Source organism: Biomphalaria glabrata, chromosome 1 (assembly GCF_947242115.1).
Source record: "Biomphalaria glabrata chromosome 1, xgBioGlab47.1, whole genome shotgun sequence".
Lineage (NCBI taxonomy): Eukaryota > Metazoa > Mollusca > Gastropoda > Planorbidae > Biomphalaria > Biomphalaria glabrata.
The window spans coordinates 28,812,255-28,839,497 of NC_074711.1; the positions used below are offsets into that span (position 1 = coordinate 28,812,255).

The window sequence follows — 27,243 nt, forward strand, 5'->3', positions numbered from 1 at the left end:
TATTACCCGTAAGGAAATTTATCTTACAATGTGTGCATTACACGTATTGAAACTTAAAATATTGCAGATGTGAGCGTGATAAAACATAGCCAAGGCCTTTTCGCTAACATTAAACGAGGACAGTTTTCTTAGTAGTCGTAATCTTTGCTGCCCTTTTTTGCTGATATAATCAGTATTTGCAGTAAAATTTAGTTTATTGTCTAGGATAGTACCAAGGTATTTAAAGGTTTGCACTATTTCAATAGTCTCTCCAGCTACAGAAACAACATCATTTTCCTTCTTGTCCCTACGAAAATCGATTATCATTTCTTTGGTTTTTTTTACATTTAATAATAAAAAATTATCTTTAAGTAACACGATTGTAACTGACTTACTATTTTAAAAGATCTGAACGTAGTGATTGTCTCCTTTTCATTAGGATTAAAAAAAAAAAAGATTCAAAAACTCATTTATCCCACTTTCGGTTAGAGTGTTACAAGGTCATCTGACGTCATCGAGAAGTAGGCCTACATAGAAGTCTAATTCATAAAGCGCTTGTTGTGTGTATGTTTCGTGTGTGATAGTTGTTACATGTTCGTATTTGCATCTATATTGTTATTGTTACAGTAGTTATGCTAAGGTCGTCAATTGTAGTCAAACTGACTTTCCAATACAAATTATCTTATCTTATCTTATCTCACTTCGCCCTTTCCACTTATCGACCCAATATTGCAGTCCTTCCGGGAGTGGCCCAAAATATAAACTAATAATATACTAATAATATAGTTGGTTTTGGTTCGTAGAGTAGCCCATATAGGCCTACTTGTTTAATCGTCTACTATATTAACCAAACATCGGTTACGCATATGCTTATCAAGTGACGTTGATTTTGTTTATTTTGATGTGCTTATAGGCTAAATATAATTTCGTGTGGCGAAATATGTAGGTCGCAGCTGGGGCTGCGTACCACATAGAATGCTGCACTCCTCATTTATCTTCGGACTCAAAGACAAGCCATATAGAGTCTATGTCATTATTACTATTCTCTACTTGTTAATCCGTATTTATTTAGTTAGCAGGTTATCGTGTTTTGAGTTGAGCTGCTGTGGACGCTGTGCGATTCGGCCAGTAGTTCAAGTTTGGTTCCCTCATCTGAGACGATAGCTCCGAGGTATTTAAAACTACTGACACTTGTCAGCTTTTCACCTCCAGTGCAGATGCCCCTTTGAAAGCCCATATTATTAGGCTATTGGTCTTAATTTCGTTTCTTTTTTTCGGCATTTATTTGTATACATAATGCTGCGGAAGTCTTGTCTATGCACATCACCAAGTCAGCTAGCTCTTCTTCTGTCCATGCTATATGCCATCTATGTTATCTTCTTTCTCCAATGCTTACAGTACCTTCGATAGCCCTCGAGAGCATCTTCCATTATTCTTTCTTTCAAGGAATTAAGATATTAAAAAGTGTTGGTGATAGTAGGCAGCCGTCTTGCTGATGCTACTTCCGAGCGAAAAATATGATAATCGTCGATGCTGGATAGGCCATAGCTAGGCTACTTCGGGACATTTAGGCTATAGTATATATAGCTCTGGATCTCCCGAGATTTAAAATGTATACAACTCTGAACAGTATTCTATCCATCTTCTTGACTTAACTTAATCCTGTGCACTCCCAGGGGAGCATAGGGCCGCAACCACACCTCTCCACCGAACTCGGTTCTGAGCAGCTTTCTTCATCTGCTCTCATGTCATTCCAGTACCCTCAGAGACTCTTCCACAGAGGAACCTTCCTGACCAAGTTCTAGTTGGTTAGGTGTATTTCTGGTTTCTGTAGCAATAGTTTAGTGATGTGAGGTTGCTAGCCTTACGATCACCTCTCCTCCTTTACCCGCCGCGGGCTTGGGACCGGCAAGATACCCCTATAAGGTGTCCTTTTCCTTGGTTAAACATCTATTGTTTTTGTACAGTATAAATTGTGTTAGTTCTTTCATGCTTTGAGGTAATGAGGTCCTTTACCAGTTATTGGTAGGCCTACGCTTTTTTTTACTGTCGTTTCTGTTCAGTCCTTGCTCAATTCTTGACACTTATTTACTATATCCACTTCTACTTCGCTTCTTTCATGTCCCTTTTAATCCTTATGTTGACACTTTTGTATTCATGGAAATATTTAATTATTTTGGGTCGGACAACGTTTATTTTAACAACGCTTATATTACTTACTTGCTCTTGGATCTTGAGAATTTTGTAATATGTTTTTTCAACCACTTCTACTCATCCAATCGTCATCACATTTTGCATACAAGCTCATACTCAATGTCAAAACATAAATCAATAAAAAAAAATCAACCAATTAGCTCTGTAATTGCTAATCAACTAGTCGTAATTTTGTTTATATATATATATATATATATACTTGGTTAAGCCGTTGGGTGGTATGTAGACAATAACACTACTTCAATGTTTGCTTATCCGAATTTGCTTTGGGACATGTTGCAATTTTCAAGTAAGGGTAAATTATGATACATCTGGTTACAGGTTACACGTCAAAAAGCATTGTGTAATGCTAGTTTAGGATAAAACAAATAAGAATAATAAAATGCGAATATATTATTCAATTTCTGAGCTGAATTTATAGAGCTACTTTTTTTTTCTTCTGTTCCACAGACCTACATATTTCTATGTTTATGTTTTTTCTCGTTCCCATAGCCAGGAACTGCTATTTGATTGGCTAGTTTTACGATTTCAAACATACGCTCGTAAGCACAAGGCTAAAGTGTTATTAATGAAATGTATTAGATCTAGCTAGAGGATTAGATCTAGACTAGATTGTAGATCTTGATAATCTGATTCTGAAGATTAAATTAGATCTAGATGGTTTAAACAAAACTTGACAATATCAATATATAGAGTTATAGATTTACTATGATTTAGATCTAAACTTAAACTTAAGTTATATTATAAAGTTATAGATACTCATGATATTTTGTCAGTGATAGTGATACTGAGACTTTACACAGTGAGTGACAGTGACAATATTTCACAGTACAGTATTGTATACTAAGACCTAAGACTGAGTTAGACTCTAATTATAATTCTAATAGTCTTATAACTTATATAATACTACTATTACTATCTTAGACTTAGTATCTATAGAATAATATAGTCATAGATCTATATTAATCTATATTCTATATAATAGTATAGACTATAGTAGACTCTTATAGTATAGAGATAGACTATATTTATACTTTACTTATAATTATAATAGACTAGTTATACTAGTTATAGTATAGATTCTACTAACTTTGAGTTATAGATTCTAGATCTAGTAACTTATTATCTTAGTCTTATACTTACTACTAAATCTAGATTCTAGTAACTAGAGAATCTAAGTAGCTAGCTAGCCTTAGCCTAGTTTCTAGATCTATCTAGTAGTGTAGAGACTAGAGTGTAGGAGTAGCTGTAGACATAGTACTACTAACTAGACTACTAGAGTCTAGATCTAGTAACTAGTAGTAGTAAGTCAGTCTACTAGTTATGTCAAGTAGTAGGTAAGGTAGTAGTAGATGTAGATCTAGTTGTCATAAGTAGTCTATAGTCAGACTAGTCTAGAGTCTAGACAGTCTAGTAATAACTAGACTCTAGATCTAAATCTAGACTCAGTGACTGTGAGTGTCGCACTAATCTCAAACTGAAGTCTAATCACTGAACTCAACTGAACTAATCTATTACTACTATTAGATTTTACTTAGACCTAAATCTAGAAGTATATTCATTAGTGAGTGTAAGTGTACTAGATCTAGTTCTAAATAAGTAGATTAGAGAGTTAGATCTACTATGATCTAGTCAATCTAGAGTATTCTAGAGTAGAGGCAGAAGGATAGATCTAGATGATCTAGGTCTAGTGAAATCTAGTCAATTGAGTAGTGTTTTTTCAGGTCCTTCTAATACTAATAATTCTAACTTTGAAATGTTTTTATTTATATATAATTTATTTTCCCTAGTCTACTGCAATGGAAAATCAAGGTACTATTTCCAAGAGGAACTATTCTGCTCTAAATAGTGCTGGCTCTGAGGAAACAGACTATGAAGAACCACTTGTGAAAAAAAAGCTAAGAACTAAACTAGTTGATCTCTTTGACAGAGCTTCAATATGTCTGATCAAATCACCTGAAGATCGTATGAAGATATATCTTAGAATCAAACCATTTACAGCTAATGAAGACTCTAGCCAGGTAATCCTAACAAATTAATTTTTTAAAGTAAAATTTCACTGAAAATGCAATTATTTTTTGTGCACCACACTAATTATTGTAGGTCTTTCTTTGACTTTTTAAATGTTTTTTTTTTATGTTTACTATTTTTATACTGCAATTCATAACAAGTCAAACCAGGTAATACCACCATTTTTTTGTTTTTAAATGCTCTGTAATTCAGCTACAAAATATCTTTACTTTCAAAATTTATTTTGATAATTTGTTTGCCTAGATGATTTCTAAAAATTGTTCCTCTCTATTTTTCATTTAATACAACTATTAAATGCTCAGTAAATTCATTGCATGAATAAAAATCTAATAGTTTTTTTTTTTAAATGTTTGCTCTTTGAAAATTATTCAGAACAATCTGTGCATCTATATATATATATATATAATTCTCTTCATGGGTCAAGAGTTTGGACAAGAAGAAAAGGAAAGTTCACGTTATTTCTGCAAGTCGGACTAGAGTTACCCTACGAGAAAAAAAAAGGGGGAACAAGTAGTATTCACTCGTCACAAAATAGCAGGGCCGGACTTAACTGTTGTGACCAAGAAGTCATGGAAAGATCACTCTTTTATTTCTACCCCACATAGTTTTAGCAGCGAAAAAAAGAGGGGAGGGGAGAACAAGTAATCTACTCTGTATTCATTCGTCACTAAATAGCAGGGCCAGACTCAACTGTTGTGGGGCTCTATGCGAAACGGATTTGGCGGGGCCAAGTTTGGGTAGGGATACGGATAATAAGTGAAAAATAAGAATTTGTATTAGAAAATAAATTCGTCTTTGCATTTTATTCATTCTATACTACCTACAGAATTACTTTGTAAACGAGCCTTGCCCTGCTAGGCCCTGCAAAATAACTCTTTACTACCTACAAAATTACTTTACTAGCCTTGCCCCGCAAGGCCCTGCAAAATAACGACGTATGCTATGCCTTGGGTAGACTAGTGTTTTATATTGTTTCTGAGCTTGTATAGAGATTGTAAGTAAAGAAAAAAGTTCCCATTTCAGACCTTGCGATCTATAGGGCAGATGATGTTAAGGTCATCTGTTTCTTTGGCCAACGGTTAACGAGCATGGTGTCATGTGGCTAGCACAATGACCAACCACTTTTACTTTCCCCAACTAAAGTCAGGTACCCATTAGAGCTGGGTGGACTCGGGTGCCCTAAAAATCCTGAAATTTAAAATCCCAGCCTTCACAGAGATTCAAAGTTAAGACCCCAGGTTCAGAAGCCAAACATTTAACCTCTCAGCTACCGCACCCCATAGAGTTTGTGCAGCTTTACAAAATTTAATAAAAATGTGCATGAGTTATAGCATTTTAGGTCTTAATGATGTGGGAAACAGTTTTATTAAACAATTTAAATTAATTTTTTTTTTTTTTTTTTTACAGAAGTGTTTTGTAGTTGCTCCTGATGAAAATACTGTGATTGCGACTGCACCTTTTAACAGTCATGCTCATAAATCTATGAAAAGAGGGGTGGGGAAATCCTCTCACAAATTTACTTTTTCAAAAATTTTTAATGAAGACACTAGCCAGGCACAGTTTTTTAATGAAACTATGCTTGAAATGACTAAAGATTTTATTGCAGGACAGAACTCTCTAGTGTTTACTTATGGAGTTACTTCTTCTGGAAAAACATACACTATTCAAGGTATTTAATTTACAACAGGAGTTGCATAGCATATTATATTTGTAACACTATTCTGTATATTTTATACATGTATTGTACACTTTTGATTGTATTTTCTAATAATAACAATATAATTAATTCAACACTTTGGAATAATTCTATTATTCTTGTTAACATGTATTTAGTGATTCTCAATTCCTTATTATTGAAAACGATGGCTGGGCGGTACTGTTTGAATTTACTTTACACCTTTGTCGTCCCCCCAATCTTTTTTTTTTTTTTTTTTTTTTTTTTATGTTTAGCTAAGACCTAAGCCAGTAAATCTTTTTTAATATTCATATTTGTGAGAAGTCTTCTATTTTTTTTATTGTATTGGTCTGTTTTATTTAATTGCAGGAAAACCACAAGATGCTGGTGTGCTGCCCAGATGCCTTGATGTCATTTTTAACTCTATTAATGGTAAACAGATACCCTCAATGACACTGAAACCAAAAATGTTTACAGATGTTGTCAGACTTTCACCAGAAGAAATAGTGTTGGAGAAACGGATTAAAGAAAAAACTTTGAGACTTAGTGTCAGTGAAGTAAGTTTTTAGTGTAAATTTGTTCATTGTACATTCTAGTACTTAATAATGTACTTAAATTGAATGGCTTTATTTTTTTTTTTTTTCTAATTAGCAGATTTCATATAAATAAAAAAATATTTTTCTTATTAAGGATACAGCTGTTAAAACACTTTTGGGGGATGAAATGGAATCAGCTTTGTCTGACACAGCTCTTTCAAGTAAGTTTTTTTTTTTATATTATTATGAATACTTCCTCCTTCCCTCTTCTTTTCCATTGCTACATTAAAAGATCATGATGAATAAAAATATTTTGTTTCAAAACACCTTATCAGATTTTTTAAAAACATTTTTCAGCTATATCTGATAGCATTAGTGAATGTGGTGAAGAGATTCTAAAAGATGTTGAGAATCGTGCTCGAGAGTTGATAAAAGTAGACGTGGACGATCAAGGCAAAATTTTATTTGGTGTTTGGGTCAGCTTTGCTGAGATTTACAATGAAAAAATATTTGATCTTCTGGAGCCAATTCCAACAAAGAAAAATGCAAGACGACAAGGACTTAAAATATGTGATGATAAAAATGGCAACCCTTATATTAGAGGTAAAATTTCTCATTGTAATATTATTATTATTATTTATTAAAAAGGAAATTTTAAACTCTAATACACTGAATAAAAATTGTACTACATTAGTACTGGGCTACTTAATTATCTTAGTAATAAGAAACAGTGAATGTTTTATGTAAAAAAACAACAACTGATATTAGTTCTTATTAGAGCCTTATAGAAATACTAAAATAAAGATAATATTACACTTATCATTGATGTACATTAAGGTACTATTGTATTTGTCTGGCAATATATATCATGAAAGAGAAAAGTCATTTCTATTACATCTAAATTAACTAATAAAAAGACATTTGTTATAATTATCAATTATTAGCACTTATATTGTTGTTTTTTTTCCAATCCTCCAGGTTTAAAAGAAATCAATGTTGAATCTGCTGATGAGGCATACAGATTGTTAACTATTGGTCAGCGTAATTTACAAACTGCTTGTACTAGGCTAAATCATTGCTCTTCAAGAAGGTAAGCCAGAAAATATGATGGCTCTAATGATATTTACTTGAATGTTAAAATGTTTAATGCCTACTCATTATTAAAAACTTTTAATTTTAAAATAAAATGTGTTTGTATAATTTTGTTGTACAGAAATTTAAGAAAAACACAACTTTAAAAGTTTTGGTTTTCTATAAACCTTTTTTTTTATACAAAAAATATGTATCTTAATTTATTTATGCTCCTTATGAAATTGCATATTTCATATTCTTTTGCTCAGTTCAAAATGGACATTAAAAAATCTATTTTTTAAATTTTTTTTTTGGCAGCATATAAATTTTACTTTTTTTTTCTTCAGCCACTGTATTTTCAATATTAAAATTGTCAGAATTACTGATAAAGATGAACCACATATCGCTAGAGTCAGCATGTAAGTATTATCTCTATTTCTTTCATGTAGATTTACCAGGCTTTTTAATTAAAATAATTTTTGTTTCACTATTTGTGGTCTTGTTTATGTTACCTATGATTGGGAAGTTTTCAAAGTAGGATGTCATCAGTTCATTAAAAATAACTTTAGATAACAAATTATCTCCTTTTATAACAAGCAATATCTTTTGACCATCTTTTTTTAAATTAGCATCATACTTTGTTCTCCTAACCTTTACTCTGATGCTATAACTTGGATAAATGTTGTGTGGAATGTCTCCAGGTTATCATTATGTGATTTAGCTGGATCAGAGAGATATTCAAAGACACAAGCTACAGGAGATAGACTCAAAGAGGCTGGCAATATCAATTCATCACTCATGACACTTAGCCGATGTATTGAGACTTTGAGACACAATCAAATGCATAGGTATATATTAAAACTAGACTAATTTTGGTACCCCAACATCTTAATACCAGGGTTCCCACATGACCAGGAAAAGTTACCATTCAGTTTACACTTCATTGTGTTTTCCTCTCTTCTCTCCTCTCCAAATGACCAGCTAGTCCATTACGTCTTTGTTGTTTTTTTTTTTATTCAGCTTGCTAATTCATGAACTCACAATCCTTGGTGGGTGAATGCAGTTCTCAAAAACGACTCTAAAGATTTTTCTAGAAATTTGATACATATCTTTTTTAAAAATATATATATATATAGAGAGAGAGAAAACTTGTTTTTATCTAACTTTGATACCCCAACTTTCCCCATCCTGCTTTCTCTGCAATGCTTCATTGGCAACTTAGTTTTGTCAACCAGACACAAACTCCTTTTATTATCTTGTCTCATGTTGTTGTTGTTTTTTTTTTTTTTTGTTGTTTTCAAGGATTGTAATGACATGAGAGCTATGTAAAAAACTATTTAAAAAATAAATAAAAAAGCTAGAAATAGTCAAATTCTGTTTGTTTATTTATGCATAACATATGCCTAGTTATGAGAGAATTAAACCACCCAATACTCACTCCTAATACTTCATACAACATTCTGTACACAGGGACAAGCCAAGACTGGTACCATTCAGAGAAAGTAAACTTACCAGATTACTGCAGAATTTTTTCAATGGAAGTGGCAGAGCCTCCATGATTGTCAATGTTAGCCAGTGTCCACAAATGTTTGATGATACTCTGCATGTTTTTCAATTTTCTGCTATTGCTAAACAAGTGAAGTATGTGGAGCAGCCCCCAACTGAGCCTACAAAAGTATTGAAAGAAAAGAAACTCCCTAATGTAGAAAGAGGCTCAATAGCTTGGGAGTCACCAGGTCTGTAGAGCTCTGTAAACTAAGCATATGCTTTTTCTTTGGAACTTTTATTACTTAGATTTGCTTATTCAAATTTATGTGCATTAATTTATTACCTAATTTATTTTCAAAGAAAAAGGTTTGCGTGAAGCTTGTATTGATCTGACTTTAGAGAATGAAGATAATGAAGATGAAGAAGAAGAAGACTCTGAAGAAAGTCAAGAAGGTTTGAATAAAATAAAAGAAATGAAAGCTTATATTATGGTAATATTTTTTATTTAATTATTTTTTGTCAGCAGAATTAATTAATTCACATATTTTTATTAATGAAAAAAACATAAATTAAAAAAAAAAATAACACATGTTATGCGAAAATTGAACCTTTTTTAGGATTTATTTACTCAAATACCTAATAAATGGGACAGTATTGAGAGACAGCAATATTCGAGTTAAGAATGGGACACATAGTTTCTCATCTTAGTCACAGCCCCTGTCCCCATTTATATAAAGCTAAAACATTTCCTTTTCTGGATGTGCCTCAAACACTTAGTGTGCAGTAAATACACTATTTCTCGAAATGTTGTAACACAACAGTCAAATTGATAAGTAAATAAAAATGCATTGCTATCGTACATTAAATTAATATTAAACGTCATCAAAATATTGCTCTATTACTCCAAATATTACCTGGCTTTTAAATAAAAATGATGCTGTTTTCTCTGTTTGTAGGCTTTAGAAACTAGAAATGAAAAACTTGTGGAGCTCCTGGAAGAAGAGATGAATGCTTCATCTGAAATGGAAAACAGAATAAGGAAAGAAGTAACTCAAGCATTGATGAAGCAAGTAGTCAGCATAGAAGAAACTTACAGGTTATTCCTACTTTTGCATTCTATCAGGGGAAACTTAAATGCCAAAAAAAATTAAATGCTTTATAATATTATAATCATTGGGATTAGAAACAAATAAACTTTAAACATTGCATTATTTTTCTTTTTAAATGTTTCCTTTTTCTTTATCATTAGCACTATGTTAAAAGAGACTCGGGACGAAGGTATTGAACTTGCTGATGAACGTGTGAAGGCAATCATGGAAATTTACGAAGAAAAATTGGAGCGCATCCAGAAGAAGGTTGATGAAGATGATGAATGGGTCTCAAGTCTTTTATATCTTCAAGAGCAAGTCAAAGTTCAGGTAGAAATTATTTACCTTAGATAGGAAGTGCAGTTTCTTTCTATGATTGTCTTTTTAAAATGAAATATTCTATATCTATTTCAGGATAGGGATGCACAAATAAAAGAACTACAATCACAGATAACGAAGTTGCAATCCAAGGATTTGGTAAAAAAAAAATTGATTTTAATCAAATTATCAATTAGAAAATTTATTTAAAATTATAAAATACATCTGAAATGGTGCACTGAGCTTATCAATTGGTAATATGAAGGTATGCCACCAAATGATGTTGATAATAATAATGACCAAACTAATTTAAAGCAATTAAATAATTTGAAATTGTTTCAATTTTGCAAAGATTTAAAAAAATATATCCTCTAACTGGGTTACCATAATTATCCTTTCAGTATCAAACAAACAATACCTTGAGCATGTAAAATTAAAATAGTTGTCCTGTTATACTTTTAGGGTAATGTACTTGGCCATATATTTGTTTGTGTTTGATGATTTCCACTTTATTATTTAGGAAAGAGATGCACTGATAAAAGAGCTCCAATCAGAGATCAACAGGTTGAAATCCAATTCCAGAGATTCAGTAAGATACATTTTTAAAAATAATCCTATTATGTTTTAGAATTTAAAAATGTATTTCTCTGATTTAAAAAACTCTATTTTGTCTCTAGATTGTGGATGACTCAATAGATTTGGGAAACACTGTTCTTATAGAAACTTTAAGTTCAAAATTAAAAGACAGCTTGGATAATTGTAAAATGAAGGTAAAAGTTTTTACTTCTATTGAAAGATTTATTATGTAACTTGATTTAATATAGTTACTAAATTAAGATATTTTAGTTTTTGGTTGCCATTGTAATATAAAAAACAAAACAAAAAAAAACAGATTGACAAGCATTTTTTTTTTTTTTAAGTATTGCAAAACTTTGCAGCAATGTGACTGCCTTAATTTTTGTTCCAGCATAAAGTAGTAGCACAGATTTAATACATTTAGCAAAGTTCACTAATGTTATTTTATTTCTAAAGGATTCAGTTTGAATAAACTTCTGTACTAATTTGATGGTGGTCCTAATAAGTGGATTGAGCAGTCTAAAATATGTTGTAGTTATTTATTTGTATTATTAAAACATAACTAACTACTAAATATAACTAAGGTTAGGTCGGTAAAGCACATCTTTTATATATATATTTAACACAAAGTTTGTATGACATGGCCTAAATTGTGCTGATGTGCCTAAACTCAAACTTAACTAAAAAGAATAATTAAAAGTGGCACAAAATTAAAAAGGTTGACCTCTCCTAGTCATTTCCTTTTTACAATTTTAATACATAACCTTTTTTTTTTCTTTCTAAAGCAAAAATCCATTTTCGCTCACAATTTATATCCAAATTTTTTTTTTAAAAGTGAATGTATAAATTATGGTGAACATGAAATGTAGCAAGTACGTCTCATTGTATGATAATTTCTACAGGATGAAAAAATCAATGAACTGGAAGCTTTGCTGTCTGAAGCTGGCGATGACTACAACAAACATGTGGCTGAAATTGCAGAACTCAAAGACATTATTGACCAACAGAAAGTGTCATTAGAGCAAAAGGTGATTTAACAAGATCCAATTTAGTTTAATTACATTGATACATTCTACAAATTCATTGTCTTTGACATAACAATAAACAGAATTTTCATTTTAATTGAAGCTAAAATCTTTTATTGCTACATTTGTAAAATATGACATTTATACGTTTTTGTGTAGTTTTCAATCTTCTATCATAGAACTACTGTCCTTACATAAACAGACCTGCCTACCAAAAAAAGTCCAAATGCGTAACACTTACGGTCAAAATGCGTATTTTGGCACCAGAATGCGTAACACTTACGCAATCCACTATTTTGTCATATTTATATATATAATATTAGATGTCATGATTAGATCTACAATCTAAATCTAGATCATTAGAGATGATATCTAGACTAGATCTGGAACTATGTCTATATAATGAATATAATCTACTCTAGATCTAGGCTCAAGAGTGTTACCAATGCCGTGGATCCGCTACAAACGTATACTAAGACTAAGAATCTAGCCTAGATCTAGACTATATGGTAGTTATCGATCTAGATCTAGTCAATCTAAATTTTAAATCATACTAAAACTAATTTCTACTAATGAACTTACAAAAAAAAAAAGTCACGTTGGTGTTTCAGCTAACTGACGGTACCAACCTGGTACCAACCCGCTACTCCCTCACTCTCGCGTTCTTCATTTCTAGACATCTAATTGCTATTTAGAACCAATCAACGTATAGATCTGGGCACATTGTGTTCACCCCACCTTTTCTGTTTCCCCTCTCTCCCCACAGGTGGGCTTAGCGTGACCTCCTTGACCGCTTGTAAGCTAGTCTAGAGAGGAGAAAAAAAAAAGGATACGAAATGCGTAACGCGACGGGTTAAAGCGTATTTGCGTACTGGCTGTCATTTTTGGGAGATTTTGCGTAACGAATACGCATTTTGCGTAACGGTAGGCAGGTCTGCATAAAAAACCCAACTCATTTCAGTAATAAATAAAGCACAAAAAGAATAATCCAGAAGATAAAATTGGGACAGCAGTAATTAAATAAATTAGCAAGTATAGTTAATATCTAATTAATTCATTATCTTATCTCTGTTATTTACATGTATATATATAACTTTTCTAAACTCCATTTGTTACTTTACTGAATTTTCTGAGCTTTTTCAATCAATTGAAAACAAGGCGCTCATTTCCCAAAAGTTGATGACATAATTCTAGTTAAAATTTATTCTGTAAAAAATAGGGTTGCCAAATAAACTAGAAAAGACATGGAATTTTGTTCTAGATAAAATAATCTTGGAAATAACTTGAAAAACATTTTACCCTTAAAAAAAAAATTATAACCTGTAATTTTCATATTAGGATTTATTTTTTTTTACACTCACAATAAAAATAAACCCACCTTGATCAAAATGCCAGTGATGTTTAACTCTAGGTTTACTCTATAATTTATAAGATCTATTCCACATCTAAATATTTATATACTAGTCGACCGGTGGCGTAGCATACGACGCTTTTTTGCACGGCCGGCCTTAGGTGACTGCAGTGGGCTCCGCACTTATTAAATTAAACCACTGTATAACTTATAACAGATTTCCCACGGCCTCCGGTCGATTTACAAGGAGCTCCTGGAATTAAAAAAGTCCTTGAAATATCTGGAAATTTTTAAAATCTTTAGAAAACTCATACAAATCTCCTGAAATATATAGACAAAAATTGTCATTCAATATGGAAAATGCCAATCCTACGCGCAATAAAAAAACCCGGCATTATCCCGTAATTTTGGAATCTGGTGAAAGAAGCTTCTTGCGCCTTAAACTAATGAATAATTACTTTAGTTCAACAGTTCTCGTAGATAGATTGAAACATTTGGTAATTCTTGCTATTAAGCATGATCTATATAGGAGATAGAATTTTTATGATATACTGTATAACTTTGCTACACGCAAGGCTCGTAAAGTAATTCTGTTCTTAGTAAGAATTAATAAAATGCATAGATGAATTTATTTTCTAATACAAACTCTTATTAAATTTCACTTATTATCCGCTTCCCTACCCTAACTTGGACCCGTGAAATCCGTTTCACATATGGCCCCACAATAATTAAGTCTAGCCCTGCTATTTAGTGATGGGTGAATATACATATTAGATTACTTGTTCTCTTTCCATGACTTCTTGGTCACAATGGTTAAGTGCGACGCTGCTATTTAGTGTTTGTATAATGTTTTACATGTTTCGGATGTTCCTTCAGAGTTGAAGGGGGATGGGAGCGGACAGGGTTTGATAAATCCAAACGACAGTCCAGCAGGCTAACCGCACTACCAGGTAGTGACCAGTGAATACTTGTTCTCCCCCCCCCCCCCCTCTTGTTTTTTCGTGGGGTGACTACGGCAGAAATAAGAGAGTGACTTTCCTTTACTTCTTCTCGTCCAAACTCTTGGGCGACGAAGAGAATTATATATATATATATTATATATATATATATATATATATATATATATATATATATATATATATATATATATATATATATATATATATATATATATATATATATATATATATATATATATATATATATATTAGGCACCATTATGAACAAGTGAAATGGTTTTCTTTTTGAACATTGATGGCGGGTGCTATTTATATTTTTTTATTTCTAATGTCAATCTCTGTAAAAAAAAAATTTTGGTTCACATACGTAATCCTGGAATTTGAAATTTTTTAAAGCCTTCAGTGTGGCAAAGAACATCAACAGTTTAATGCAATTGGTTAATTATACAATCTTTTCAGATATCAACTGTAGAAGAGATGAAAAAAAAATTGTCAGTGAAAGATCAGCATTGCACTGAGCTAACGAAAACCGTCGAGCTCAAAGAAAAAGAATTTCAATCACTTGAAGAAGAATTAATGAAGAAAATTAAATGTAAAGATACCACAATAACTTCTTTGGAAGAAGAAATAAAAGAAATGCAAGGTAATCGATTCTTATAATATTTATAAAACTATGTACTGGTATGTGACTATTTTTTTCTTGCTTTTTGTTTTTCATTACTTATGTAATAAGACAAAATATTTCTCATTTTCTATTTTTACTTTTAATATTCTTTTTATATATAGAATTATCAAAACTAAACAAATAAGTTTCATTTTAAGTTGTTTTTGTTTTGTACCAGAACACATTTTTTTGTGCTTCTGTTATACTATGGTAGAAAAAGGGATCATATTAGTTGTTTCAATAATAGTTAATCTGTTCATTTTCTTTTCCTATATGATTACAATTCTAAGATTAATTTTAGTATTAATGGAGAATTTAAAAGGAATATTTTTTTTCAGAGCTTACCTTATTTTTTTTTTGTCCCCTGAAAATTAACAAATCCATTTCATTTTTTTTAAAACATAATTTAGCGTTAAAATATGCAGGTATATAAAACCTTTCACATAAATAGAACTATGTTTAGATTTTTTTTAAAATCTTAATTCTATCCCATTATTTCAGTTATAAATAGCATTTCACTTTCACATCTTTGAAAAATGATGTATGCTTAATGCAATAGTTTTAAGATTAAAGAAAACTGTATATAAATAATACAAAATGTAGCTCCCAATTGTCTGTAATTCATCATGATACAAAATTATCATTAATATTTAAAAACCAAAAGCTTCATTCATAATGTTATTTTTCAGGAACTTATATTTTATATTATCTTATGTTTTTCTGTGATGTTTTTTTTTTTTATTTCAAGATGAGATTGAAAGATTACAAGATCAGATGAGTCTAATAGATGAACAGAGCAAGTATAAGAATGATTTAGACTCTTCAGTCCTCTCCAACAAATCCAAGAGAAGTGAATTACAACCAGCAAAAGTGACTGAAACAGATTTGTCCAGTAATTCAATAACTTTGGATAAATTATGCAAAGAATCTAGCCCATCAAATGCTCATGAAGAAAAAATTGAATCTCTTCTTCAAACTTGCAAAGCCAATGATGAGGAAATTACAAATATTAAACAATTGCATACTGAACAATTAGAAAGAAATAAAGCATTAAAAGCAGAAAATGAACAACTGATAACAGAAATGAAAAACATTCAAGATCAGATCCAATGTACTACTGAAGAGTTGAAAATTTCTCAAATAGAAAATAAACAGCTTAAAGAAACAGTTGAGGCCTTCAATACAAAGGACAAATTAGTTACAGAAAACCTAGAGATACTCAAGAAAGAAAACTTCTCTCTAGTAGAAGAACTGAAATCTTTGAAAACTGCTAATGAAGATTTCAAGAAGCTAAAGGAATGTAAAAACACAGATAGTCAGGAGTTACAGCCACAGAGCATCAAGAACATAGAGGAAACACAGTTAGAAGCTAGTATCACTGACATGGTGAAACACTTGGAGGGTAAACACACACCTTTGATAGAAAAAACTACACCTATTTCAGACAAGTCTAAGAACCAAATAGATTTGACCAAAGATGACAATAGTGAACTGCTAACTAAATTAAAAAATGCTGAATTAGCCAACACAGCACTAAGAAGTAAATTAAAGAAAGAGGAAGAAGATTTTTTTCAACGGGAACAAGCTCTCATACATGGGTACACTGCTGAAATTGACACCCTGAAATTTGAAATAGCCAAATTAAAGACCAAAACAGAAGTTCCTAAAGCTAGGTTACTGAGGGGTAAAAGGAAATTGGCTGGGATGGATGTCAGTGTTAGTTCAGTCACTTCAGACTCCCTATGTGAAAGCTCTGAAAGTGGAATAGACATCAACAAGGATGAAGAAAATGTTTCTATTCAGAAACAAACCAATGCTGTTTTGTCCCATGAGCTTGTTGAGATGCATTTGCAGCTCACTTCCTTACATGCTGCTTACACAAAATTACAAAAAGAAAAAGCCAATGGCACTACAAATATGTTTATTCAAGATGTAGCCTTAGGTACACCAAAAAATCGACCATCAACATTGGGTATTTTCAGGTCTGAAGAAAATGTAGCTGATAGTTTATTGCAGTTTGAAATGGAAGAATATATAATTAAGATGGAAGATTTAAGAATTAAAATCAGCCAGCAAGAACTAGAATTAAAAGAATGTAAAAAAGCTCTTGAAAATGAAAAAATGATGGCGAAGAAGAAACAAATAGAGAGTGAATCACACCAAAAATATTTAGAAGAACTGAATACTAAGCATGAATGTGAAAAAGCTTTCTTAAATACAGAGATCATAGAATGTAAAGAATTTATTGTGAAAAACAAAACTGAAATCGAAAATTTAAATCTGCAGCTAAAAAACTGTCAAGATTTAATCAACGAAAAAGAAGGGGTTGAAAAATTACTTGAGGAAGAAAAAAAATTAAGTTGCAAACTGAAGAATCAACTGAATGAGTTAACAGCTTACAAAGATTTGGAAAATGAACAAAAACTATTGATTCTAAAACTGCAAGAGGATTTGAACCAGTCATTGGCTGTGAATGTTGAGAAAGAAACAAAGTTAAAATTGCTCTTTGAGGAGGAAAATTCTGCCAGAGCTCTTCTAGATAAGTTACAGGAGGAGAATACACATCTGAAACAAGAGGCTGAACAGTTACAAAATGAAAAACAGGAGTTGAAGTGCACAATAGAACAGCTCAATACCAAGGTCCAAGAACTTGTTGGTGTTCAGGAATTATTGTCAGAGACAACAGAGAAGTTCAAGATGATGAATACATCTAAAGATTGCCTTGAAAAAGAATTTAATGAGCTCAAATCTGCTCTTGCAAGCAAAGAAGAAACTGTCAAGAGACTAGAGAATCATTCTAATTCTCTGCTATCACAGCAGCAGCTATGTTTGAATGAAAAAAATTCACAGTCTCAGTTTATTAACAATTTACAAAGCCAGCTGGAAGTCATAAAGGCTGAGTTGTTAGCAAAGACTAGTGATGTAAGTTATTGGCCTATTTATTCATTTTTTTTTTAATTTTTTTCCCTTTTCTAGGTTTAGCATTTACATTTTGTTCTATTGACTATTTTATCTACAAAATCAAATGTGCTAAGATTCCTAGTAGTAACTATTAGTTTATCTCTATCTGAAGAAGTTTCTGCATCATCCATCTCTGTGGATCTTAATTATTAAGACATCTTTTATAGATGGTAAGGATGGCTCTATTGTGTTTCACTTGATTTAATATGTCAACCCTACTTCACTTGTTTTTTTTTTTAGTCCTTGAGGCTTCAAGTAAAACTTTATAATAAATTCACATTTAAAGACAAACATAGTTTTCCTTTTTATTTAAACCATATAGATTCACAAAGTGAGAGTATTAAAAAAAAACAACTTTTTTTGTATACAAAATTTTATTGATAGCTATGAAACTATTTGCAGCTTGAGTCTTTGAAGAGCAAGTACCAAGAGGAAGCTGCAGAAGTAGCACAAAAACTTTTGGCCATGGAACGAGATAAAAAATTGGCAGAGAGGAAAGCTGCAGATGCTAAAGAGAAAGAGGAAGAGTGGAAAATAAAATGTCAAGGTTCTGAGAGAAAGGAGCAGGTACAGTTTGTAATTTTGTAAAGTCTTTAGTTTAGTCAATTGTTACAACTGATAGAATTGTTTTTATAATGACAATGTTAAACAAATCTATGTCTATAGTTGGAACAAAGCCTACATGAACAACTCAAAGCAACAGCTAACACTCTAAAAAGACAACGGGAAGAAATTGTTGCGTTAACTGAAGACTTAACAAGTAAAAAGGAAGAACTAAAGAGACTTCAGCAGGAAAATGCCAGTATCAAAGCAAATGTATGCTCTGTAAGTTGAATACTAAGTTACTACTTTTATCCTTATTGCTAATCAATAACTCAAAGATATTGATGTAAACCTAAGGAAAGCAACTCTTTTGAAGAGCAAACTTAGATGATGATATATAGATGATCTCAATCAACACAAACTTTCCGACACAAAGAATCCAGTTTTAGGATTTCACTGTCTCTCCTGCAAATCCACATTTTCAGGCACCCCATTACAACACACTACCATTGTTGTTTTAGGTCTACATCAACAGCCACCTAACACACCAGGAATGACAAAAGATGCCTCTTTCGTCTTGTTTAAGAACATGAATACTTTTGTTGCATTTGGACATAAAGAAGCTTCTTCCTGTCTCTAAACAGTACATTCTTGTTGGGTGTAAAGAAGCTTCTTCCTGTCTCTAAACAGTACATTCTTGTTGGGTGTAAAGAAGCTTCTTCCTGTCTCTAAACAGGATATTCTTTTCGGGTGTAAGAGAAGCTTCTTCTTGTCTCTAAGCAATACATTCTTGTCCTGTATTGAATAGTGTGTTGGTGCTCCTCATTAACAGCGGCAGATTCATAACAATACCAAAGTTATCCATCAGAGTTGTGTGAACTAAGGAAATTCTTAAAATTTCTTTGTCATCACTAATCAGTTATTTGACATTTCTCACTTAAAGATGTACTATACAATTATTATGCTTTTCTTTATTTTCTAAACTGTTTTAAGACAATAGTAGTGTATATCCACTCATAAATTCTGTTTTATGTTCCTGTATTTTACCAGACTGATGAGCTGAACTTGAAAATGAAAGACCTGGAGCAAAAGTTTGAAATGGAAAAAGAAAGATTAACAAAAGGTATAAAGTGCTAGTGATGGAAACAGTCATTTAATCTACATTCAAAAGTATATTTTTGTTGACCAATCAGATGTTGTTTTTTTTGTTTCTATTTCACATTTTTGTAGATCTATTGTTTTTTTCAATTTAGAACATGTTGAGCAAATGAATAGCTTGAAACAAGGGCTTGCAGAGGCTGAAGAGATTATGACGGATAATGAACAAATAATTAGTGAACAAGACGAAAGTATTCTAAAACTTAAAGCTGGTAAGTAGACTGCCATCCATGTCTAAATTTTTTTTTTAAAATGTGCGTTATGTTATTTTGTTATGGTAAATGAATTTGTTAAGTTATTGTGTTATGATCCATTGTTTAGCACCCACTTCTCATTTGTACAAGATTTTGGAAGTACACACTTAGAGAAAACAATTTGAAAAAAACTTATATACCGTACATTTTAGCTATTGTATGGTGGATATGTAAATTGGTTTCTTAAATGTCCCATCAAAAGATTCAAAGAGAATGAAGTGGTATTTTAAATTGTGCATTAACTAAAATCATCTAACTAGAGATATGGCAATACATTTCATAACTTATTTTGTTTATTTTTTTTTTAAATTTTTTTTTTTTAGAAATTGAAATGGAAAAAGAAAAATTGGATAAACTAACTCTTTCCAAAGATCTAGAAATAACATATCTAAACAAACAGGTTTGAGTTTTTATTTGTTTTGATTGTAGCCAAGTACAGACCATTACTTTTCTCAGCCAGAAGTTGTACATACAATTTTCTTGTTGGTTGTGTTATATTAAAGTATTCTAAGCATTATTCTAAAAATGTCCAATGGTTTATAAAATAAATAAATGGTCTTTACTTAAATTTATTTTGTAAATATTCATGTTTTTGTTTCTCCATTAATGATTTGTTTTGTTAAATACTACACTTATTATCATAAAGAAATGTACCCTGTCAATTTATATTTGTGTAGCTATTAAAACTTGAAGAAGCTCTAAAGCAGTCAGAACAGGAATCTAAGGAGAGACTTTGCCAAGAACAGATGCAGCAGAAAACAAGTAGAGAAAAAGAAGTCTTAAAAGAAAAGTTTCACAATCTTGAAAAAGAAAAGTTAGCCCAAGAGTTCAAAATTGAGTCTTTGGAGAAATCGTTGAAAAGTGAGCAAGAAAGAGTGGAAGAAGCAGACAGAAAGTTGAGCTTTACAGATAAGCAGAAAACTGATTTACAGCTAAAGTTGAGTGATGCTAATAAGGAGCATGATCTTCTGAAAGAGAGATTGGAAAGTCTTGTAAAGGAAAAAAATGCATCAATAGAGAAAATTGCACATTTAGAGTTAGAGGTTATGCAGTGGAAGAATATGGTAAGCACAATACAATAGTGTTTTAATAATAAATCTCTTGAATGAAACAGTTTTGTGAATGCTATTTCTAATCTAGTCATTAATTTTTATGAATGTATTCAGTATAACACTATATATTATCCTGTTGTTGTTTTTATTGGTCACTATACTGTACATCAGCAACTCCAGAAAAAATAAAATCTCTTTAGTTAGTATGTATATATTGATGTATCTTGTTAGCTATAAGCTTCATTATGTATTGTTTTGATTCGATGCAGGCCAATAAAGACATATCACAGAGTAATAGTGTTATTGGAGACTTAGAGGAAGTCAATAAGTTGTTGAACAAAGAAATAGAGAAATTAAAACAGGAGCTTGAAAGTAAGATCTTTTTTTATTATTGAAACAAATGATAGAAATTTTAATTTAATTTTATATGGTACTTGTGCTAGATAATATTCTAGGTGATTACCAGAAGTATCATCATTGGAAACAAGTTTGAAAATGATGAAACAAGTTTGAAATTGTGATTATTTTTTGTATTGAAATGTAACTGATTATATTATTAAATTTTTGTAAAATAGAATAAAAACAGGTGACAAAGTGTTGATAAGAAATAGCTTAAGAAAAACCAATATGTCTTCCAATCTTCTTTACAAATTACTACCAGGACCTAACTTACTCTAACTTTTGAAGTTGTTGATTTTAAGCTATAATATTTCCCAACTTTCATTATCATTTTAAGAATTCTCATAACAACTATTTGGCTGTCATCAGTTGGAGGTTTCTGTATTCAGATTATTATTTTAGTTTTTTGAAATGGTACTTAATTCTAACTTTGGACCTAGTTACTCACTGATTGATGAACATTCTTTTGCATTCATTTTTTATTTTACTTCTTTTGAAAAGGTAAAGTTGAGATACAGAAAGAAGATAATAAAGTTATACAGGTCAGTGATTATAGATTAATATTCATACTCAATTAGCAATATTCACACATGGCTTTATAATATTTTGGAGGTGGCAAATATTTTTTTAATCTGATCTTCATTTCAGATTTAAAATTTTAAAAATATATATATCATATATTATTATTATTATAAGAGTTTAATTTCATCTAGAAGTTATATCAAATTTGAATTCAAAGGTCTTGAAGCAATAATGGAAATGGACTGAATACTTCATGACTCATTGTTTGTTGTATACTATTACAGATGTCTAAACAATCAAATTAAATATTTCTTTTTCAACACTTGCAACAGAATGATGATAGACATATAGGGCTGACCGCTGGGGGGGGGGGGGGGGGGGATTCATAAAAGGCTGGCTGGCTGACTAATTGAACTTGTCTATATTAGAATGAGTAATGTGTTAGGAACATGTGGACTTAATGATCTATATAAAAATTTGCTTCTTAACAATGAGTTAGAGTTTCTTCATTTGAGTTACTGTGTGGTGAGCATGTAAGTATTTTTATGTGGTAAAAACTCTTGAAGCTACAATATTTGTTTACACAATTTTTGTTTCTAATGGTTGTCTATTTTTTTAAGGACCAAAATAAAGAACTTAAGAAACTACAAAGATTAAATGAAAGAAATAGAGAGGAAATGGAGGTAACTAAAGTTTTCAATTGTGACAAATACACAAAAAGTTAAATCTGGTTTATTGGGCTACTGAGTATTAAGAACAACTACTTTTATCTTGTTTAGGCTTAGGGTTAATTGGAATTAGATCTAGTTCAAAGATGGATCTAGATCTTGATTAAATCTCTAGATTTAAATGATCTGCTGATAGATATTGACAACAAATGATAACATTGCTTGATTATAACCCTTGAAAACTTATGGATTAGGACCTAGATTAGCAGAAATTAGATCTCGTAAATATTTAGATGATTTTAGATCTATTTAATCCAGTGCCCAGAATCTACTTCTTGCAAACAGCCTGCATCTACCATTGTAGATGTCTATAATTATATTCTACATATTTTTAAGTTTCCAACGACTCTTCTTTGGGCCACCTTGGCATGCTGGTTCACAAATGCAATAGAAGTAAAAAAAAAAAAAAAAAACCATTGAAATCAGGTGATGATTATAAGTTAACCATAAATAAACAGTTTAAACCACTTTCAGTTCTAATATTAAGCTTACATTAACAGCTTTGGAAAAAAGAGAAAGACAATTGTGTAAGTCAACTGGAACACCTAATCAATAAAAGGCAGAGTGAGAACAAATTACTTAGTCAGGAGGTAATACTTTTATTTCATACTAACTCTAATAGAGCATAGTCCTAGATCTGATTAGTTGCTGTCCAGTTTGTCTTAGTCTGTTACACAGTTTAACTTTTTCATTTCAAATTTATGAAATAACCAAAGAATGAGCAGTTGAAAGCTGACAATGCACAGTTGGTGAAGAATGTAGAGAGTATTACAAACATGAAGGATTCACTAATAGCAGACCTGAGAAAATCCAACAACATATTATCTATAGAATTAGCAAAACTACAGGTTGGTGTTTTTATTATCATTTAAATAAAACACATTATATTATTATAACTATATTTTATACAACTGCTCTATCATGTAAATGGGTGTATTCTATCAGTGTCATCAATTGCTTGGCTGGTGAACTGAGTAGCTTAAAATCAAATCCATTTGGAGAAAACACATTTTTTAAATTCAACTTTTAACTTTGACTGTGTGGTTATTGTTGAGCATCTAAATTCACCATGTTACTCCTTCTCCATTTATACTCTAGAGTCTAGAGAAATTGGACAAGTGAACAAGAGTGAACTGAACATTCTAATATAGCAGAAAGAACTGTAATAAAATAACAATAGTAATAATTATTGTAATTGAACTAATTACAAAGAATGGTATTTCCCTTTTAGTCTACTCCAACAACAATGAACAAGTTTGAATTGTAAGTTTGAGTGTCATGACAGTAGGGAGATCTTTTGGTGGTATTGACTTTTATGTACTGGTATATTTACAGTAAGCAACAAAATTGATCTAATAGACAACCAAGTTTTTTTGTTGTTTTTTTATTTCCAGGGTATGTCACCACCACCCACAATGTTAAGTCCATGTAATCTGTTGACTAAAAGAGAATTCATAGAAGACACTGATACAACTGGCCATATTGAGATTGATGCCACACCACCAATTGCTGCTAAGAAAATAAAGAAACATGGCAGTCTCAAGTTACTTCAAAGCAATATTTTATCTTCTTCAATAGATCCAGATGTTAGTCATTCTTCTTTCTCTTTTCAAATGGTTATTTTTGTTGTCTAAATTTATAGTAAGAAAAACTAGATCTGATGTTTATAGTGTACAAATAAATAAACAAAATCTGCTAGCATTCTTTGTATTCAAATGACTAGAAAGACTATATCAACCCATTTAAAATTATTTCTTTTTCTAACATTCTAGAAGTCTTCAACACCCTTACAGAAGTCACTTAAAACTATTGAGGTAAAACAAAAATTTAAACTCTCAACACCATAGCATAAAATGTTACTGGCCAGTCCCTATTTTCTTTTAAACACCTTGTTAAAACTGTTGTGCTCTGTTCATGTAGGAACTGACAGAGAATGAAATGTCCCCCTATACACCAAAGAGGACTGTGAGTCCAAGTAAACATTCACTGCATTCAGCTACTGGGAAAGTTGTCGAGCTGGCCACTGATTTTATTTCTACTTTGACCCCATCAAGCAGATCAGGTAATTTTATGAACTACTCCTGCTATTTCTTTGGTTGTCCCCATTTTTTCTGTTCATTTTCAAAGTTGGCCAAATTTATTTTTTTTTAAGTTGTGTAAGGTTGTTTTTTTTTTTAGTTTGATCCTTTTGTCTTTACAACTGTTGTTGATATTCAGTGATACTGTTTTGGAATGATACACTTTGTTTTATCTCCTTTAAATAGTATTTGAACTTACATTGTAGTAGGTGATGCATTTTATTGAAACCTTAAAAACAACAGGTGGCTGATGTGTAGATAAACTCACCACTGACTCTCCTGGTAACCAGATGAACTTTTGTTTACACTACTGTATAGTTAATAAGGATTATTAATAGAGAGTTTCTAAAAAAAATGTTATAACCATTTATTATTATTATTATTACTTTTTTTTATTACTAAGTAAGCTAGCTTTTATGACTCATCTGAAGTAATAGCAGCCTAATGGCAGAAGGGCTACTCTGTAAATATCTGAGATGATTAAGTGCTAAATTTAACTTTTGATACTTTTGCAAATTGAAGCATGTGTACATTGAAAAAAAAATCCTTCATTTTTTTCCCCTAATTTTAGCACGAAAGAAGTCAAAAGAAAGTAAAAAGAATAAGAAAAAGATGGCCGAGTCTACTTCCTTTGTAAGTAGAAAAAAAATTAAAATTTTTTAAATTAGTTGCTAAGAACATAGCAAATAACTTCACAATAAACTAAGCAATATATTTTGAAAATAAGTCAACTAATAATTTGTATGTGCATAGTATTAAATGCTGGTCATATGAACTAAAGAAAACTAATGAAAAATTCTACATTTCATACAGCTCTTGATAAACATGAGCTTCCCCTAGTCACCTTGTTTTAAAACTAGTACATGTGTACATACTTCCATACATAATTAACAAAAGGACATGCTTTTATATTATAAAATTGTGTTTTTTCATTGAGATTTGAACCCAAGACCACCCCCGGTTCAGAAGCCAAGTGCTTTTACCACTCAGCCCGTTTTAAAAATAAATGACTTAAAAAGAATTTTTTAATACTGCTAATTGTTTTAGAGATGTGAATCAGGCACACAAATAATGCAAATGAAAGAGAAAAAAAACAGCAATGGCTAAAATTTAAGTATTATTCATTCACTGATTTCAGGAAACTGAATTAACTCCAAACATCAAAGAAGAAAGTGAGAACGTACATCCTTTTGGTACCAGGCGATCTTCTAGGTTAAAATGTAAGACAAAGCCATAAAAGGCAAAACTAATAGTGTTGTGAAACGTGCGTCTGTGTGTGAGTGTGGACTTGCAAATTTCAGTGATAGGCTTGTTGTAAATAAATTTCATTTATAAATAGAAGTGTAAATATTTGTACAAACATAATATTTGTCAAGTGACATAATGGCACACTGTTGTTCCTACATCTGTTCTATCATTCTCTCATTAATTTCATTCTTTCTGTCCTTGCTTTTTTTAAATAATTTCTTTATATCATTTTAACATTTGTAAAAGTATAGTTTTGTTGATTTATATTAATACTTTAGATACTCATTTTTTTATTTTATGAGTATCATGACAATTATACTTTCAGATCGATGTTTTGTATTACCTGTCTTTGCATTATAGTTTGCCTTAAATTTCCACATGGTGAATTGCCTTAGTTGGTTCATATTCAACCTGATATGGTTTATATATAGTTCATTTGGTTTATATTTCTAATGTTTGACATATTTATTTGGCGTATGATGTAGATGCATTTTGATTTGACTTTTTTTTTTATAGAATAAATTTAATACAAACTTAAAAATATTTTTTTTATTTCATTTTTTTTTCTGTTTGGAGGATGTCAGGGATTTACAATTTCAAAACAAAGCATAAAACTTAGATTTGATGATAATAATGCACTGTCTTGGATTTCGGGGATTAAGGCTGACCACAGAAACCCATATGTGACCTGCATATTTTGTGACATCTTATGTAGGATAATAATTTATGTGGTAATCATGGAAGATCTCTAACAGAAGATCTTCTACATATTCTAAAATATCTTTTGGTAAATGGATTTCTTTGATAAAGAATGGCTATTATTTGTAGGCACATCAACATCTCAAAGTCTTATAGTTAATGATGAAATTTCCCCTTTTTAACCTTTGGAAGTAAAACATAAAAATACTTTTGAACAAGGTTACAAAGACAGTTTGTGTGGAGACACAAACTCAAAATCGGCCCCTGAAGTGGTCCACCCAGGCAGGTAAAAAGGCAGGTTTCAATATTTTCAGAAAGAACATTAGAATGAAATTCTATCAAAGACAAATGACAGAGAAGAATGGGGAAAGAAGGTTGACATCTTGTGTGGTGCCACAGCAGACCAAGGGATAGGTGAAAGTGAAGTTAGATGTGAACCTGGCCTAACTGATGTCTTATAATGAGTATCTAATTGTTTTGTAAAGGGACAATCTCTTATTCCTCAAGAAAAAAAACATTTCATTTAGTAACGTGATCTATTGTTTTTGCAGCATATTGTAGTTCACGCGAACTATGAAAAACTACTTATTAATTGTCTTAAATTATGTCCAACTTATATGCATACT

At 31.2% G+C, this 27,243-nt stretch overlaps 1 protein-coding gene across 3 annotated transcripts; it reads left to right on the top strand.

Annotated features, from left to right (window-relative positions):
• The first annotated feature begins 2,717 nt into the window (after positions 1-2,717).
• Positions 2,718-26,459, top strand: LOC106058592 (kinesin-like protein KIF20B). 3 transcript variants are annotated; one of them, XM_056031259.1, is made up of 35 exons: positions 2,718-2,735; positions 3,984-4,214; positions 5,632-5,893; positions 6,269-6,456; positions 6,590-6,656; positions 6,793-7,038; positions 7,414-7,525; positions 7,854-7,925; positions 8,208-8,354; positions 8,977-9,242; positions 9,355-9,485; positions 9,951-10,090; positions 10,244-10,412; positions 10,497-10,559; positions 10,921-10,989; positions 11,078-11,170; positions 11,879-12,004; positions 14,771-14,954; positions 15,724-17,897; positions 18,339-18,503; positions 18,603-18,761; positions 19,530-19,602; positions 19,733-19,849; positions 20,215-20,291; positions 20,569-20,955; positions 21,213-21,315; positions 21,844-21,884; positions 22,485-22,547; positions 23,093-23,182; positions 23,309-23,440; positions 23,987-24,178; positions 24,365-24,406; positions 24,513-24,654; positions 25,242-25,303; positions 25,809-26,459. In XM_056031259.1, exons 2-35 carry the CDS (start codon positions 3,993-3,995, stop codon positions 25,905-25,907), a joined length of 6,675 nt encoding a protein of 2,224 aa, XP_055887234.1. In that variant the 5' UTR covers positions 2,718-2,735; positions 3,984-3,992; the 3' UTR covers positions 25,908-26,459. The 3 variants fall into 3 exon arrangements, with proteins under 3 accessions (XP_055887234.1, XP_055887228.1, XP_055887236.1); XM_056031253.1 differs by lacking the exon at positions 2,718-2,735 and adding an exon at positions 2,990-3,053; XM_056031261.1 differs by lacking the exon at positions 2,718-2,735 and adding an exon at positions 3,003-3,021.
• The last annotated feature ends 784 nt before the right edge of the window (positions 26,460-27,243 follow it).